General features: G+C 46.4%; 1 protein-coding gene across 2 annotated transcripts; it reads left to right on the top strand.

Moving 5' to 3' along the window:
• The first annotated feature begins 52 nt into the window (after window positions 1-52).
• On the top strand, window positions 53-14,625 carry POFUT1 (protein O-fucosyltransferase 1). 2 transcript variants are annotated; one of them, XM_038369126.2, is made up of 7 exons: window positions 60-188; window positions 1,668-1,789; window positions 5,640-5,822; window positions 6,708-6,820; window positions 8,284-8,476; window positions 8,765-9,007; window positions 12,744-14,625. In XM_038369126.2, the coding sequence occupies exons 1-7, from the start codon at window positions 83-85 to the stop codon at window positions 12,930-12,932; spliced, it is 1,149 nt and encodes a 382-aa protein (XP_038225054.1). In that variant the 5' UTR covers window positions 60-82; the 3' UTR covers window positions 12,933-14,625. The 2 variants fall into 2 exon arrangements, with proteins under 2 accessions (XP_043351978.1, XP_038225054.1); XM_043496043.1 differs by lacking the exon at window positions 1,668-1,789 and having other exon boundaries at window positions 53-188.
• The last annotated feature ends 116 nt before the right edge of the window (window positions 14,626-14,741 follow it).

Genomic DNA, 14,741 nt, shown 5'->3' with positions numbered 1-14,741 from the left:
TCCCCCCCCAGAGCGCCCCTTCCGTCCCGGGGCCCGGGGCATGCCGGGATAGGCCTCCCGCCCCGCTGCTTCCCCGGCGGTGATGGGGGCTCTCGGGCTCCGGCTCTTTCTCCTGCTGGTGCCGGCGAGCGCTTCGGCGCCGCCCGCCTGGGACCCCGCCGGTTACCTGCTCTATTGCCCCTGCATGGGTGAGACCCTCTCTGCGGGGCCCCCCGTGACCCCCTTCCCCGGCCCCGGCCCCCAGAGCCGCGCGCCCCCCCCGCGCCTCCCCCTTCCCCGGCCCCGGCCCCCAGAGCCGCGCGCCCCCCCCGCGCCTCCCCCTTCCCCGGCCCCGGCCCCCAGAGCCGCGCGCCCCCCCCCGCGCCTCCCGCTTCCCCGGCCCCTGCCCCCAGAGCCGCGCGCCCCCCCACGTGCGTCCCCCTTCCCGGCCCCTGCCCCCAGAGCCGCGCCCCCCCCCGCGCCTCCCCCTTCCCCGGCCCCGGCCCCCAGAGCCGCGCGCCCCCCCCCGCGCCTCCCGCTTCCCCGGCCCCTGCCCCCAGAGCCGCGCGCCCCCCCCACGTGCGTCCCCCTTCCCGGCCCCTGCCCCCAGAGCCGCGCCCCCCCCGCGCCTCCCCCTTCCCGGCCCCTGCCCCCAGAGCCGCGCCCCCCCCGCGCCTCCCCCTTCCCGGCCCCTGCCCCCAGAGCCGCGCCTCCCCCTTCCCGGCCCCTGCCCCCAGAGCCGCGCCCCCCCCGCGCCTCCCCCTTCCCCGGCCCCTGCCCCCAGAGCCGCGCCCCCCCCCGCGCCTCCCCCTTCCCCGGCCCCTGCCCCCAGAGCCGCGCCCCCCCCCGCGCCTCCCCCTTCCCGGCCCCTGCCCCCAGAGCCGCGCCCCCCCCGCGCCTCCCCCTTCCCGGCCCCTGCCCCCAGAGCCGCGCCCCCCCCCGCGCCTCCCCCTTCCCGGCCCCTGCCCCCAGAGCCGCGCCCCCCCCCGTGCCTCCCGCTTCCCCGGCCCCTGCCCCCAGAGCCGCGCGCCCCCCCCCGTGCCTCCCCCTTCCCGGGCCGCTGCCCCCAGAGCCGCGCGCCCCCCCCACGTGCGTCCCCCTTCCCGGGCCGCTGCCCCCAGAGCCGCGCGCCCCCCCACGTGCGTCCCCCTTCCCGGGCCGCTGCCCCCAGAGCCGCGCGCCCCCCCTTTGCCTCCCCCTTCCTGGGCCCCTCCCTGGAGCCACCCCAGTGTCCCCTTTCCTGGGCCCCTGTCCCGCCAGACCTCTCTTGTGTCCCCTGTCCTGGATCCTGTCCTCCCTCCCTCGCAATTTCCCCCTTTCCAGGTTCCAGCCCCTTCGGAGCTCCCCCAGTGTCCCTCTCCGACCGGGTCCATTCTTTTCTCTTACAATCAGACTTTCAGCTCCAGGGACTCAGCTCCCCACATCCACTCTTCCTTCCTCCCTTCTCCCACCCCAACAGCCCCGCCTTGGATCACCCTTCACCCCTGCCCGTTTCCCACCTGGGCCTTCCCTCATCCCACCCTCAACCTGCCGTTCTCCCAATCTTCCCCAGATCCCTGTAATTCCTGAAAACCTTCACTTTTTTGATGACCCAGAGATGGGGGCGGGCATGGAGTTGTAGTGAGTCTTTGTGGCAACATGGGCATCCCCGATTTGGCCAATAAATCTAGCTCTTGACACTTTTTTAGGGAGATTTGGGAACCAGGCGGATCATTTCCTGGGCTCCTTGGCATTTGCCAAGACTCTGAATCGTACCCTGGCTGTGCCTCCCTGGATCGAGTACCGACACCACAGGCCTCCCTATACCAATGTAAGTCCTGATCAGCCCATCAATACTTTGATGTTGAAAACATGTCCCCCTCGCTGCTGGTGTGGTGCCATGTACGTTTGTAGTGCTACATACATGTTCCCGATAAATACATTCATCACAACTTAATATAACAATTGGGACCAAACGTGCTAAATGCTGTACAGGCATAAAGGAAAAAATAGCCTCTGCTCCAAACAGTCTATATTCTAGGGAGACAGACTTCTACATAGCCATTTGTATATTTACATAATGGCTCTGGTTGTTGACTTTGAATTGTGTGCTCCATGATGTACAAGACACAAAATAAAGACAGTCTCTGCTGCAGAGAGCTTGTGCTCTAGAAGAGAGAGGATGTGCTGATGCACAATATATAAAGGGACTCCTGAGTTTGGTGATCTCAGACTAGCTCTCACTGCACAGATGTTGCATGACTTCGCTGGCACTAACTGACCCCATTATTGCCAGATTCAGCAGAGGGGCCAAGATTTGAATGGACTGTGGGGACTGAATTTCTATTGTGCTGGTAGAAATGGTCCCTCCAGCTAAGGCACGTTGCCAGAGCAATGTGGGGATTCTTGCCCTGTTTGCATGCACCAAACCTGTTCTGTGGATACCCAGAGGATTTTAGTCTTTGGGGCTATCAAGTTAGCTCCTTTCACCACCAGTACGCTCTCTTGCACCAAAGATACTGAATGTGAATAAAAACATGGCATCTCACGGTTGTTTTTTTAAAAAGTCCCACATGTCCTAGTTAACATAGTCAGTATTCTCGTGGGAAAATGTTATTACTGAGGGGTCTGTACCAGCTGCTGAACTCTGCATCCTTGTAACGGGCCCAGTGATACTTTTTATACAAGTATCACCCTGTTGTAAATGGGGTATAAAAGTCAAGATCATAACTAGTGATCACAGGGGTGCCTCTCACAAGCCAACCTGGATGTTGATGCTGCATTTGATGATTCCATTAGTTGATGTTAAGGATACACACTGGTTATTTTCTCTTTATAGTAGCTTTGCCTTTATATAGTCCATTTCATCTGAACATGTCAAAGCACATTATAAACATTAAGCCACATAAATTACATCTTTCAGAGTAGCAGCCGTGTTAGTCTGTATTCGCAAAAAGAAAAGGAGTACTTGTGGCACCTTAGAGACTAACAAATTTATTAGAGCATAAGCTTTCGTGAGCTACAGCTCACTTCATCGGATGCATTTGGTGGAAAAAAAAAATTACATCATAACTTTACACAGCTTTCCCATCTGTAAAATAGGGATAATACTTATGTGCTATACAAGGTTTAATCAGGTACTGTTTGTAAGGGGCATTGGGGAAAAATATAAGTGCCTATTCTTTATGTCTCCAGGTCTCAGCATGCCAGTGGTGGAGCTGGGAACCCAGGAGTCCTGACTTAAAGTCCCCTCTTCTAATCTCTAGATTAAAACTTTTTAAAACATAGTAAGAAAACTCAAAAAGTGCCTTAAAAAACAGAGAACCAAAAAAGTATCACTGTGGCTAATCAACAAAGTAAAAGAAGCAGTGAGAGACAAAAGGGCATCCTTTAAAAAGTGGAAGTTAAATCCTAGTGAGGAAAATAAAAAGGAGCGTAAACTCTGGCAAATGAAGTGTAAAAAAAAAAAAAACAATTAGGAAGGCCGCCAAAAATTTGAAGAACAGCTAGCCAAAGACTCAAAAAGTAATAGCAACATTTTTTTAAAGTATATCAGAAGCAGAAAGCCTGCTAAACAACCAGGGGGCCATTGGACGATCGAGACGCTAAAGGAGCCCTCAAGGATAATAAGGCCGTTGCGGAGAAACTAAATGAATTCTTTGCATCGGTCTTCACGTCTGAGGATATGAAGGAAATTCCCAAACCTGAGCCATTTTTTTTAGGTGACAAATCTGAGGAACTGTCGCAGATTGAGATATCATTAGAGGAGATTTCAGAACAAATTGATAAACTAAATGGTAATAAGTCACCAGGACCAGATGGTATTTACCCAAAAGTTCTGAAGGAACTCAAATGTGAAATTGCAGAGCTACTAACTGTAGTTTGTAACCTATCATTTAAATCAGCTTCTGTACCAAATGACTGGAGGATAGCTAATGTGATGACAATTTTTAAAAAGGGCTCCAGAGGTGATCCCGGCAATTACAGGCCAGTAAGCCTGACTTCAGTACCAGGCAAACTGGTTGAAACTATAGTGAAGAACAAAATTGTCAGACATATAGATGAACACAATTTGTTGGGGAAGAGTCAACGTGGCTTTTGTAAAGGGAAATCATGCCTCACCAATCTACTAGAATCTACCAGTAAAATCTGCTCCTTTTTTGAGGGGGGTCAACAAGCATGTGGACAAGGGGGATCCAGTGGATATAGTGTACTTAAATTTTCAGAAAGCCTTTGACAAGGTCCCTCACCAAAGGCTCTTAAGCAAAGTAAGCGGTCATGGGATAAGAGGGAAGGTCCTCTCATGGATTGGTAACTGGTTAAAAGATAGGAAACAAAGGGTAGGAATAAATGGTCGGTTTTCAGAATGGAGAGAGGTAAATAGTGGTGTCCCCCAGGAGTCTCCACTGGGACCAGTCATATTCAACATATTCATAAATGATCTGGAAAAAGGGGTAAACAGTGAGGTGGCAAAATTTGCAGATGATACAAAACTACGCAAGATAGTTGAGTCCCAAGCAGACTGTGAAGAGTTACAAAAGGATCTCACAAAACTGGTTGACTGGGCAACAAAATGGCAGATGAAACTCAACGTTGATAAATGCAAAGTAATACACATTGGAAAACATAATCCCAACTATACATATAAAATGATGGGGTCTAAATTAGCTGTTACCACTCAAGAAAGATCTTGCAGTCATTGTGGATAGTTCTCTGAAAAAATCTTCTCAATGTGCAGCGGCAGTCAAAAAAGTGAACAGAATGTTGGGAATCATTAAGAAAGGGATAGATAAGAAGACAGAAAATGATATTGCCTCTATATAAATCCATGGTACGCCTACATCTTGAATACTGTGTGCAGATGTGGTCACACCATCTCAAAAAAGATATATTGGAATTGGACAAGGTTCAGAAAAGGGCAACAAAAACAATTAGGGGTATAGAATGGCTTCCATATGAGGAGAGATTGATGAGACTTGGACTTTTCAGCTTGGAGAAGAGATGACTAAGGGGGATATGATAGAGGTCTATAAATTCATGACTGGTGTGGAGAAAGTAAATAAGGAAGTGTTATTTACTCCTCGTAACACAAGAACTAGGGGCCACCCATTGAAATTAATAAGCATTAAAACAAACAAAAGGAAGTATGTCTTCATACAACGCACGCTCAACCTGGGGAACTTGTTACCAGAGGATTTTGTGAAGGCCAAGACTATAACAGAGTTCAAAAAAGAACTAGATAAGTTCATGAAGGATAGGTCCATCAATGGCTATTACCCAGGATGGACAGGGATGGTGTCCCTAGCCTCTGTTTGTCAGAAGCTCGGAATGGGCAACAAGGGATGGATCACTTGATATTTACCTGTTCTGTTCATTCCCTCTGGGGCATCTGGCTTTGGACGCTGTTGGAAGACAGGATACTGGGCTAGATGGACCTTTGGTCTGATCCAGTATGGCTATTCTTATGTAGATAGCCATGTTTTCCCCCCCATCAAATTCTATAGAGTTGTGAATTCTAAAGCATTTGTTTACTTGGATCATAAGATGTCCTGAGCTGTTCATCCTGCCATTACTGAATGAGTAAAAGGGTACAGACTGCAGTGTTTTCTATTGATTTGAGTAGAGATTTAGCTGGAACTTCCAATTGCACTATGAGTAGATCTAATTTCTCTCATTCACAGATGCATGTTTCCTACAAGGAATACTTCAAGCTGGAACCTCTCTTAGAATATCACCGGGTTATCAGCTTGGATGACTTCATGAAGCGATTAGCACCCATTCACTGGCCCCCTGGCAAGCGAGTGGCCTACTGCTTTGAAGTAGCAGCGCAGAGAAGCAGTGACAAAAGGACTTGTCCCATGAAGGTAATTGTCTCTCTCCTGTTTTGCTAGTTTAGGTCAAAGGAATGATTGAGTCTGAGACTGGTATTTATTTGCTATTCTGGGACCTTCCTAAGGCTTGGTGTCCTAGATCACTGTACAGGGCACTTCTTCCCCTGCCTATCCCTTTGGGCATTGCATTCCAGATTATTCACTCTCCTGAGCATTTCAGACACTCCATCCATGTGCTGCTTTTCCACTAGAACCCATCTGTGAGGTACTTTCATGCAGGTCTGGTGGTGACAGTGAAGGGTTGGGAGTCAATAGGGTTGTATGTTTAAGTGTGTATTTATCATATTCACAGTAACTATAATTTTAGGTAAAAACAAGACCTTAACCAAAAAAAGCAGGTATTCCACTGGCCTTTTACCCAGATATCACATCCATACAGCAATTATCCCCAAATGATTTTAAAAGTCCGGCTCCTTCAGGACAAATGGTCACTGGGCACCAGACCCCTGTTACTTGATATATTTTATTTCTTTTGGGGTAGTCTTTTATTTTAATACAAGGGTCTCCTCAGTTTACCTGCTCCTTCCCAGCAAGTTGTTAGAGGGGAAGCATACCACCACCAAATGCATCCGATGAAGTGAGCTGTAGCTCACGAAAGCTTATGCTCTAATAAATTTGTTAGTCTCTAAGGTGCCACGGGTACTCCTTTTCTTTTTGCGAATACAGACTAACACGGCTGCTACTCTGAAATCTATCAACCCCCTGGTAAGCTTGTCTTTCTGTAGCAGAATTCTGGCTGCAGACCTCTCCAGGTCCTCCACTTTTTAGATTCCAGCTCTAAGGGCAGATATCCTGTTAACTGCACACGGCCAGGGCTCCATGTGCTGTGATGAATGAGCAGCTATCTTTGTTTTGCAGGATGGAAATCCCTTTGGTCCATTTTGGGATCAATTCAACGTGGACTTCAATAGATCTGAGCTCTTCGGGGGCATTTCCTTCAGTCTATCTTACAAGGACCACTGGATCCAAAGGTAGCAAAATCCAGGGGAAGCTGTGCACCATGGTGGAGTATCGATGCCAATAGCTGAACTTGTGTAGGCATTTGAAGTGGCTCTCTCAGGGACATGCTCACTCTAGTCACACCATAGAGCCCTGATGTCATTTGGGATGGCTTGAAGTGATGGTTTAACATTTCAGTTAGGCGTGTGTAACCTTGAGACAAAAACTTTTGAAGCTGTTTCCATGGTCAGTTGGCCCAACACTGTGTTCCTATTCACAGTATTAGGTGTGAAGAATGTAAGGTTGAGCAACTTGCCAGTCAGTAAGTGATAACATTTAATTACCGTGTTTATTGGCTGAGTCTTTAGTTGCTCTTCAGAAGTAAATCAGAAATAATTCAGGTCTCAGCTGATGAACAAAGATCACACTACACTAAACTTCTGTCCAATATCTACCTGTTATCAGAGCCACAAGTGGCCTAATATTTATTACTGCAGTGGGCCTGTGCATCAGAACTACTTTAACTTGGAGTGAGAAACACTTAACTAAAGAGTACTTATAACTGATCCACTGCCATGAATGTCAAGGCTGTCTTATCATTGTTCTGTCCCTCAAATTGCATTAATTAATTGATTTGCTGTTGAGTCTGAGGTAAAAAGCAGTGTCTTGACATGATGAGTTGTGAAAAATTTACATGCTGAAATGGTGAAGATTCATTTTTTCTGACAGCAAGAGTGATAGACACTGTTATATTTCAGTTTGCATAATGGTTTCCATTCTAATCCACCGTTTTCAGTACTTCATATACCAAGCTCATAAAGTGCACAGCTAAGGATGGCTATACCGTGGATGTAGGGCTAACTAGCTATGCACTGAAACTTGTAGTGCAGGAGTGGAGGCTAGGGTTCAGTTCCTACATCTCTCATATGGTTGTTCTAAGGTGCACACAGACTAGACTCCTCCTTGCACCTCTGAAGCCCACAAGATGGGAAGAGTAGGAATTTCTCTAGGGATAGCTGGCCAGAGCTTGCAAGGGCAATGGATGGGGATGAGGTATGGAGAGACCCAAGGACAAATGAGAGAACTGCAAGGATGGTGAGGGTGAGAAGGCATTTTGTTTGTTCTTGAGAATGTCAGTGATCATGTAATTAACAACTGAATCCTAATGCATGTACCCAAAGGGGTGGAATTAAAATCATTCAGGCAGCTCTAATTTTGGCAATTCTTGATTATGAGTGGCTATCCATGTAATCTCTTCATAGTTTTTAGTCTGGAATTACACCTACTGCATGAACTTATTCTTTGGTTGTTGGCTCACTGGACTTCTGTAATGCAGGATTGCTCAGTTCTTTCTATTCCATGGAGTAACTGTCTTTTCTGATTTACCCTGGCACTCTGACAAGGCCAAAAGATTTCCTGCATACCTGTTTCTTTTCCTTCTCTTTCCCAGAGATGCTGAAAACAAATGGAGCTCCTGTCTTGTTTCTCCTTCTAGGTTTCCACCATCAGAGCACCCTGTTCTTGCCCTACCTGGAGCTCCAGCCCAGTTTCCAGTCTTAGAGGAGCATCGGCCTCTGCACAAGTATGTTGTGTGGTCTGATGAGATGGTGCAGAAGGGAGAGGCCTATATTCATTCTCTCCTGGTTAGACCCTATGTAGGAATTCATCTGCGGATCGGCTCTGACTGGGTATGATTCTTATGCTCTTACGTAGATTTCAGTGGGTCTGGTGCAGGGCAGTCAGTGTCATCACCACACAGCTGGACTGGCAGCCACCATCCCTATAGAAAGTATACCAAAAGAGAAACCGAGTAGCACTGATATGGTCAGTCATTCTGAGATGAGAGTCTAAACCTAGTTTGCACTCAATAACTGGCTGTGTTTAGATACTAGAAATGCTGGCTGTGTTGGAGTCAGTTCTTTTTTCTTAACTGTTGTTGTTCACATATGGCATTCTCTCTTTTTGTCCCCTAATAGAAGAATGCATGTAATATGCTGAAGGATGGGACGGCTGGATCACACTTCATGGCTTCGCCCCAGTGCGTGGGCTATGACCGAAACAATGCTGTGCCTCTCACAATGGACATGTGCCTGCCAGACCTGAAGGAGATCAAGCGTGCACTCAAGCTCTGGGTGAAGACTGTGGAAGCTATGTCTGTCTACATTGCCACTGATTCTGAGCCCTACACTACAGAAATACAGCAGCTTTTCAAAGGAAAGGTAAGTCTTTCAGACTCTCAGACTGACCGGACTGCTCTAATAATGTCCTTCCCCAGCTAGTGCAACACCTGCTGCTGCTGCATGCTCTGGACATTTGATGTCCTGTGAAATTAAGCCTGACTGATTAACAGATGACAGGAAATACTCTTTGTGCCCTGGTGCTGCAGTAAAATTGAGGTAGATAGTTTAGTGAGTGTCAAAGGATTGGATGTTTATTGGCTTGATCCTTTGAGGTTCTGAGTATCATAAGAATTTGGATGCTCAGAACCTTGCAGGATTGGGTCCTAGAGAAATAACCTTAACATTTTAACAATCCCAGCTCTCTCCCCTTTCCCATCAGTTGGGGTACAGTACATCAGTTTTCACCCAGGCATTGTCCCTGGGCAGTGGAGCCCTAGCCCACATCTTAGTGTAGTGGAAGAAAATGATCAGAATGGTCCCTTCTGACCTTAGTATCTATGAATCTATAAATTGATGAGATATATTAGAGAAAAGACGTTTGGGAGAAACAGAAAATATGGTAGCACAGATATTTTCCACCCTGGCTAGTAGGTTTACTACATGGGCTAATAAGTGTCAGGTAAAATTTCCAAGTCCTTCTAGTTTAGATCAGTGTGAACTTCAGGGACTGCTAACCTTCATATTAGGAAAGTTAATTACTGGTACATGGAATGAGAAGTGGGCTTGACCCACAGCAACAAGATTAAATTACTAAGGGTCCTTTGAAGAATTCAGCTTCCTCCAGAACTAAAAGATCCAGTCCTGTGTGCTGGCAAGGACTTGAGCTGAATTGAGATGCCTATGTAATAGCAAAAAGAACGAGGAGTACTTGTGGCACCTTAGAGACTAACAAATTTATTTGAGCATAAGCTTTCATGGGCTAAAACCCACTTCATCGGAGGCAGATATATTAGCCCCAGGTTAAGTAGGTCCCTTTTCCTGGGGTAAGATAACAGGGAAGGTTCCAGAACAATCAAGAACCTTCTGGAGACAATTAAGACAGACAGGCTGATTAGAACACCTGCAGCCAATCAAGAAGCTGTTAGAATCAATTAAGGCAGGCTAATCAGGGCACCTGGGTTTAAAAAGGAGCTCGCTTCAGTTTGTGGTGTGCGTGTGAGGGGCTGGGAGCAAGAGGCACTAGGAGCTGAGAGTGAGAACGCGGACTGTTGGAGGACTGAGGAGTAAAAGCATTATCAGACACCAAGAGGAAGGTCCTGTGGTGAGGATAAAGAAAGTATTGGGAGGAGGCCATGGGGAAGTAGCCCAGGGAGTTGTAGCTGTCACACAGCTGTTCCAGGAGGCACTCTAGACAGCTGCATTCCACAGGGCCCTGGGCTGGAACCCGGAGTAGAGGGCAGGTCCGAATTCCTCCCAAACCTCCCAACTCCTGGTCAGACACAGGAGGAGTCGACCTGGACTGTGGGTTCAGAAAAACGGCCAAGCTGAGGGCTGCCATGAAGATTCAAGGAGAGCAAATCCGCCAATAAGTGCAAGACCCACCGAGGTAGAGGAGGAACTTTATCACTATATATATATATATATATATATATATATATATATATATATATACGTGTGTGTGTGTGCACACAGAAAATGAAAAAATGGATGTTGCCATACCCACTGTAACAAGAGTGATCAGTTAAGGTGGGCTATTATCAGCAGCAGAAAAACTTTTGTAGTGATAATCAGGATGGCCCATTTCCAACAGTTGACAAGAAGGTGTGAGTAACAGTAGGGGGAAAAATAAGCATGGGGAAATAATTTTAACTTTCTGTAATGACCCATCCACTCCCAGTCTTTATTCAAGCCTAATTTCATGTTGTCCAGTTTGCAACTTAATACCAATTCAGCAGTTTCTCATTGGAGTCTGTTTTTGAAGTTTTTTTTGTTGTGGTATTGCCACTTTTAGATCTGTAATTGAGTGACCAGGGAGATTGAAGTGTTCTCCGACTGGTTTTTGAATGTTATAATTCTTGACATCTGATTTGTGTCCATTTATTCTTTTATTAGAGACTGTCCGGTTTGGCCAAAGTACATGGCAGAGGGGCATTACTGGCACATGATGGTATATATCATATTGGTAGATGTGCAGGTGAACGAGCCTCTGGTAGTGCGGCTGATGTGATTAGGTCCTATGATGGTGTCCCCAGTTGGCAACGGGCTTTATTGCAAGGATAGGTTCCTGGGTTAGTATTTTTGGTGTGTGGTTGCTGGTGTGTATTTGCTTCAGGTTGGCGGGCTGTCTGTAAGCAAGGACTGGCTTGTCTCCCAAATCTGTGAGTGTGAGGGATCATCATTCAGGATAGGTTGCAGATCCTTGATGATGCGCTGAGAGAGTTTAGTTGGGGGCTGAAGTGGCTAGTGGCGTTCTGTTACTTTCTTTGTTGGGCCTGTCCTGTAGTAGATAACTTCTGGGTACTCTTCTGGCTCTGTCAATCTGTTTCTTCACTTCAGCGGGTGGGTACTGCAGTTGTAAGAATGCTTGATAGAGATCTTGTAGGTGTTTGTCTCTGTCTGAGGGGTTGGAGCAAATGCGATTGTATCTTAGAGCATGGCTGTAGACAATAGATCGTGTGGTGTGGTCTGGATGAAAGCTGGAGGCATGTAAGTAAGTATAGCGGTCAGTAGGTTTCTGGTATAGGGTGGTGGTTATGTCACCATTGCTTATTAGCACTGTAATGTCCAGGAAGTGGATTTCTTGTGTGGACTGGTCCAGGCTGAGGTTGATGGTGGGATGGAAATTGTTGAAATCATGGTGGAATTCCTCAAGGGCTTCTTTTCCATGGGTCCAGATGAAGAAGTCGTCATCAATGTAGCCCAAGTAGAGTAGGGGCATTAGGGGACGAGAGCTGAGGAAGCATTGTTGTAAGTCAGCCATAAAAATGTTGGCATACTGTGGTGCCATACGGGTACCCATCGCAGTGCTGCGGACTTGAAGGTATACATTGTCCCCAAATGTGAAATAGTTGTGGGTGAGGACAAAGTAACCAAGTTGAGTCACCAGGTTTGCTGTGACATTATCGGGGATACTGTTCCTGACGGCTTGTAGTCCATCTTTGTGTGGAATGTTCATGTAGAGGCTTCTACATCCATAGTGGCCAGGATGGTGTTTTCTGAAAGATCACCAATGGATTGTAGTTTCCTCAGGAAGTCAGTGGTGTCTCGAAGATAGCTGGGAGTGCTTGTAGCGTAGGTCCTGAGGAGGGAGTCTACATAGCGAGACAATCCTGCTGTCAGGATGCCAATGCCTGAGATGATGGGGCATCTAGGATTTCCAGGTTTATGGATCTTGGGTAGCAGATAGAATACCCCTGGTCGGAGTTTTAGGGGTGTGTCTGTGCAGATTTGTTCTTGTGCTTTTTCAGGGAGTTTCTTGAGGAATTCCACCATGATTTCAATAATTTCCATCTCACTATTAACCTCAGCCTGGACCAGTCCACACACAGATCACCCAAGAGATCCACTTCCTGGACACTACAATGCTAATAAGTGATGGTCTAAGGTGCCACAAGTCCTTCTCGTTCTTTTTGCCGATACAGACTAACACAGCTCCCACTCTGAAACCTGTCACTATGTAATACCAGTACTTGCTGGAGCCTTTGAAAGGGCAAGTTTAGATTGATTCCAGTTTGTACCCATTTGCTATGTTATGGCCAGGACACTTATGCTCTGGGACTATCTATTCTGTACAGTGATGTCTGGATTAACTTGTTCTTCCCCTTTCACTTTGCAGATCAAAGTGGTGAATTTGCAGCCCGAAGTGGCCCAGTTAGACTTGTATGTCCTTGGCCAATCTGACCATTTTATTGGGAACTGTGTCTCTTCATTTACTGCCTTTGTGAAACGAGAACGTGATGTGCATGGGCGGCCCTCCTCATTTTTTGGCATGGACCACCCCCCAAGACTGCGGGATGAATTCTGATCAGGAGAGGAAGAGGCAGATTTTGATTGTTCTTGTAGCTCTGAACACTAGTGCACTGTCAGCAGACACTCCATGATAAAAATGTCATCTTAGGACATTCAGTTCCACTATGACAGGCCTGTCGCTATTAATTCCATGATGCCAGCATAAGATTAGAAATAGAAAGTGAATTTTAAACCATGGGGTGGCCTCTTGTAGGAAACCTACCATTTTCATTATTTGGGAATTATCAGCCACCACAATCTGATCGCGGCTCAGATTCCCCTCTCTTCATTTCCCATATCTTATTGTTTCTCCTGCAAGTGCTGGAAAGCATCTTGTGATGCACCTTGGATGACAGGTGCTCGAGAAGTGCAAACTAGTATTACAAGGGAGCATGGTTCATGAAAAGGAACATTGCCTAAAGCTGAGAACTGAGCATCAGAAGATCTGAGTTTTATTTCATGGACTCTGCTGTCTGATATGGGCAAGTCACCTCTGTGGCTCAGTTTCCCATCTGTAAAATGGGTTTAATACTTCTACCTGACCGGAGTGTTGAGACTAAATTTAATAATGTCTGTAAATTACTTTGAGATCTCCAAAGGGTGCTGCAGAAGTATGGCGATGTTGTATCATAATGACGCAGTTGTCTGTTTAGTACCTGCGCTGACCAGGGCACACAGAACACTATGGGGGCAATCTCCTTTAGCTTGTCATGGGCTGGTGTTTTATGATTTCATAGCTATTATCTCTTGCTCTGAGAGGGGGATTATGACATTCAGTCACAGGGACCTGTGGAGATCAGTAAATATTAGAAGCTAATATTTTTAAATTAAACTGATATTTTAAAATAACCTCAATAAAGGATTAGGAGGCGGTATGGTGGGCTTTTATGCCATGTAGGTTTGTGCTAAGGGTTTTTCTGCATTTTCTCACAAAGGGCCCTCTCCACTGACAGCAAAATCTGGTCCACAGTGATGGTTTCCATTGAATTGATTAGGGACATTGTCCCTTTGCAGTGAGATGCTAACAGAAACCTGGATTAAGACTTTTGAACAGTACAGTTTAATTTTGCCTGGGTGACTGTGATGATCCACATCATTATCTCTGCATGGAACAGCCTTGATTGGACTAAGGCCTCTTGTTACTCCTGTGGCTGTTTGTAAATGATTGAGTTTTGGCACTCACTCCCTTTTCAATATTGATTAGTTGTATAGCTAGGGCTTGCATCTGGGGAACTCTCTCATATCTGAGCATTTTTCTTTGGTTTAATTCTCTGTCTCCCCTTATTTGTGTTCCTGTGGCTTATAGTGAATGTCAGAGGAGTTGAGGTCCATGTTAAATCGGAAGCTAACTAAGGTGTTATGTCAATATACACTAGCCTCATGCTTTTCAGTGCTAACTGTCAAAAATTTGTCAGACTTGGTCACATCAGTGGTGCTAACTGTGAGCAGGTTTTAGGTTAGCTGGGGATTTATGTAACTTTGGAAGCTCATAAACCTAAGCAGTTTAGATTCATTGGTATTTTCCTCCAATTTATGGTGGTATTGAAAGATGCAATCAAAGGCTGCATTGATTAGGAATGGCGAATGATTGAGATTGATTACTGAGATTTGAAAAATATCATGGTTTAGAAGATATATTTTGACTTAAGGAACATTGAAAAGAAAATATTTTTTGTATTTTTTTCATAATAAAAACACTATGAAATTTATCTTTGTCTTGAGTGTTTCAAAGCTTACTGATTCCCCTTCTCCACAGTTTGGATTAACATTTGGCTGTAGTTCTGCCCAGATCAATTTACTCTAAGGCTGTCAAATCTTTTTTAAA

The sequence above is a fragment of the Dermochelys coriacea genome, chromosome 13 (assembly GCF_009764565.3).
Source record: "Dermochelys coriacea isolate rDerCor1 chromosome 13, rDerCor1.pri.v4, whole genome shotgun sequence".
Classification (NCBI taxonomy): Eukaryota; Metazoa; Chordata; order Testudines; family Dermochelyidae; genus Dermochelys; species Dermochelys coriacea.
The sequence above is the reverse complement of the archived record's forward strand: the minus strand, read 5'-3'. Positions and strand labels throughout refer to the sequence as shown.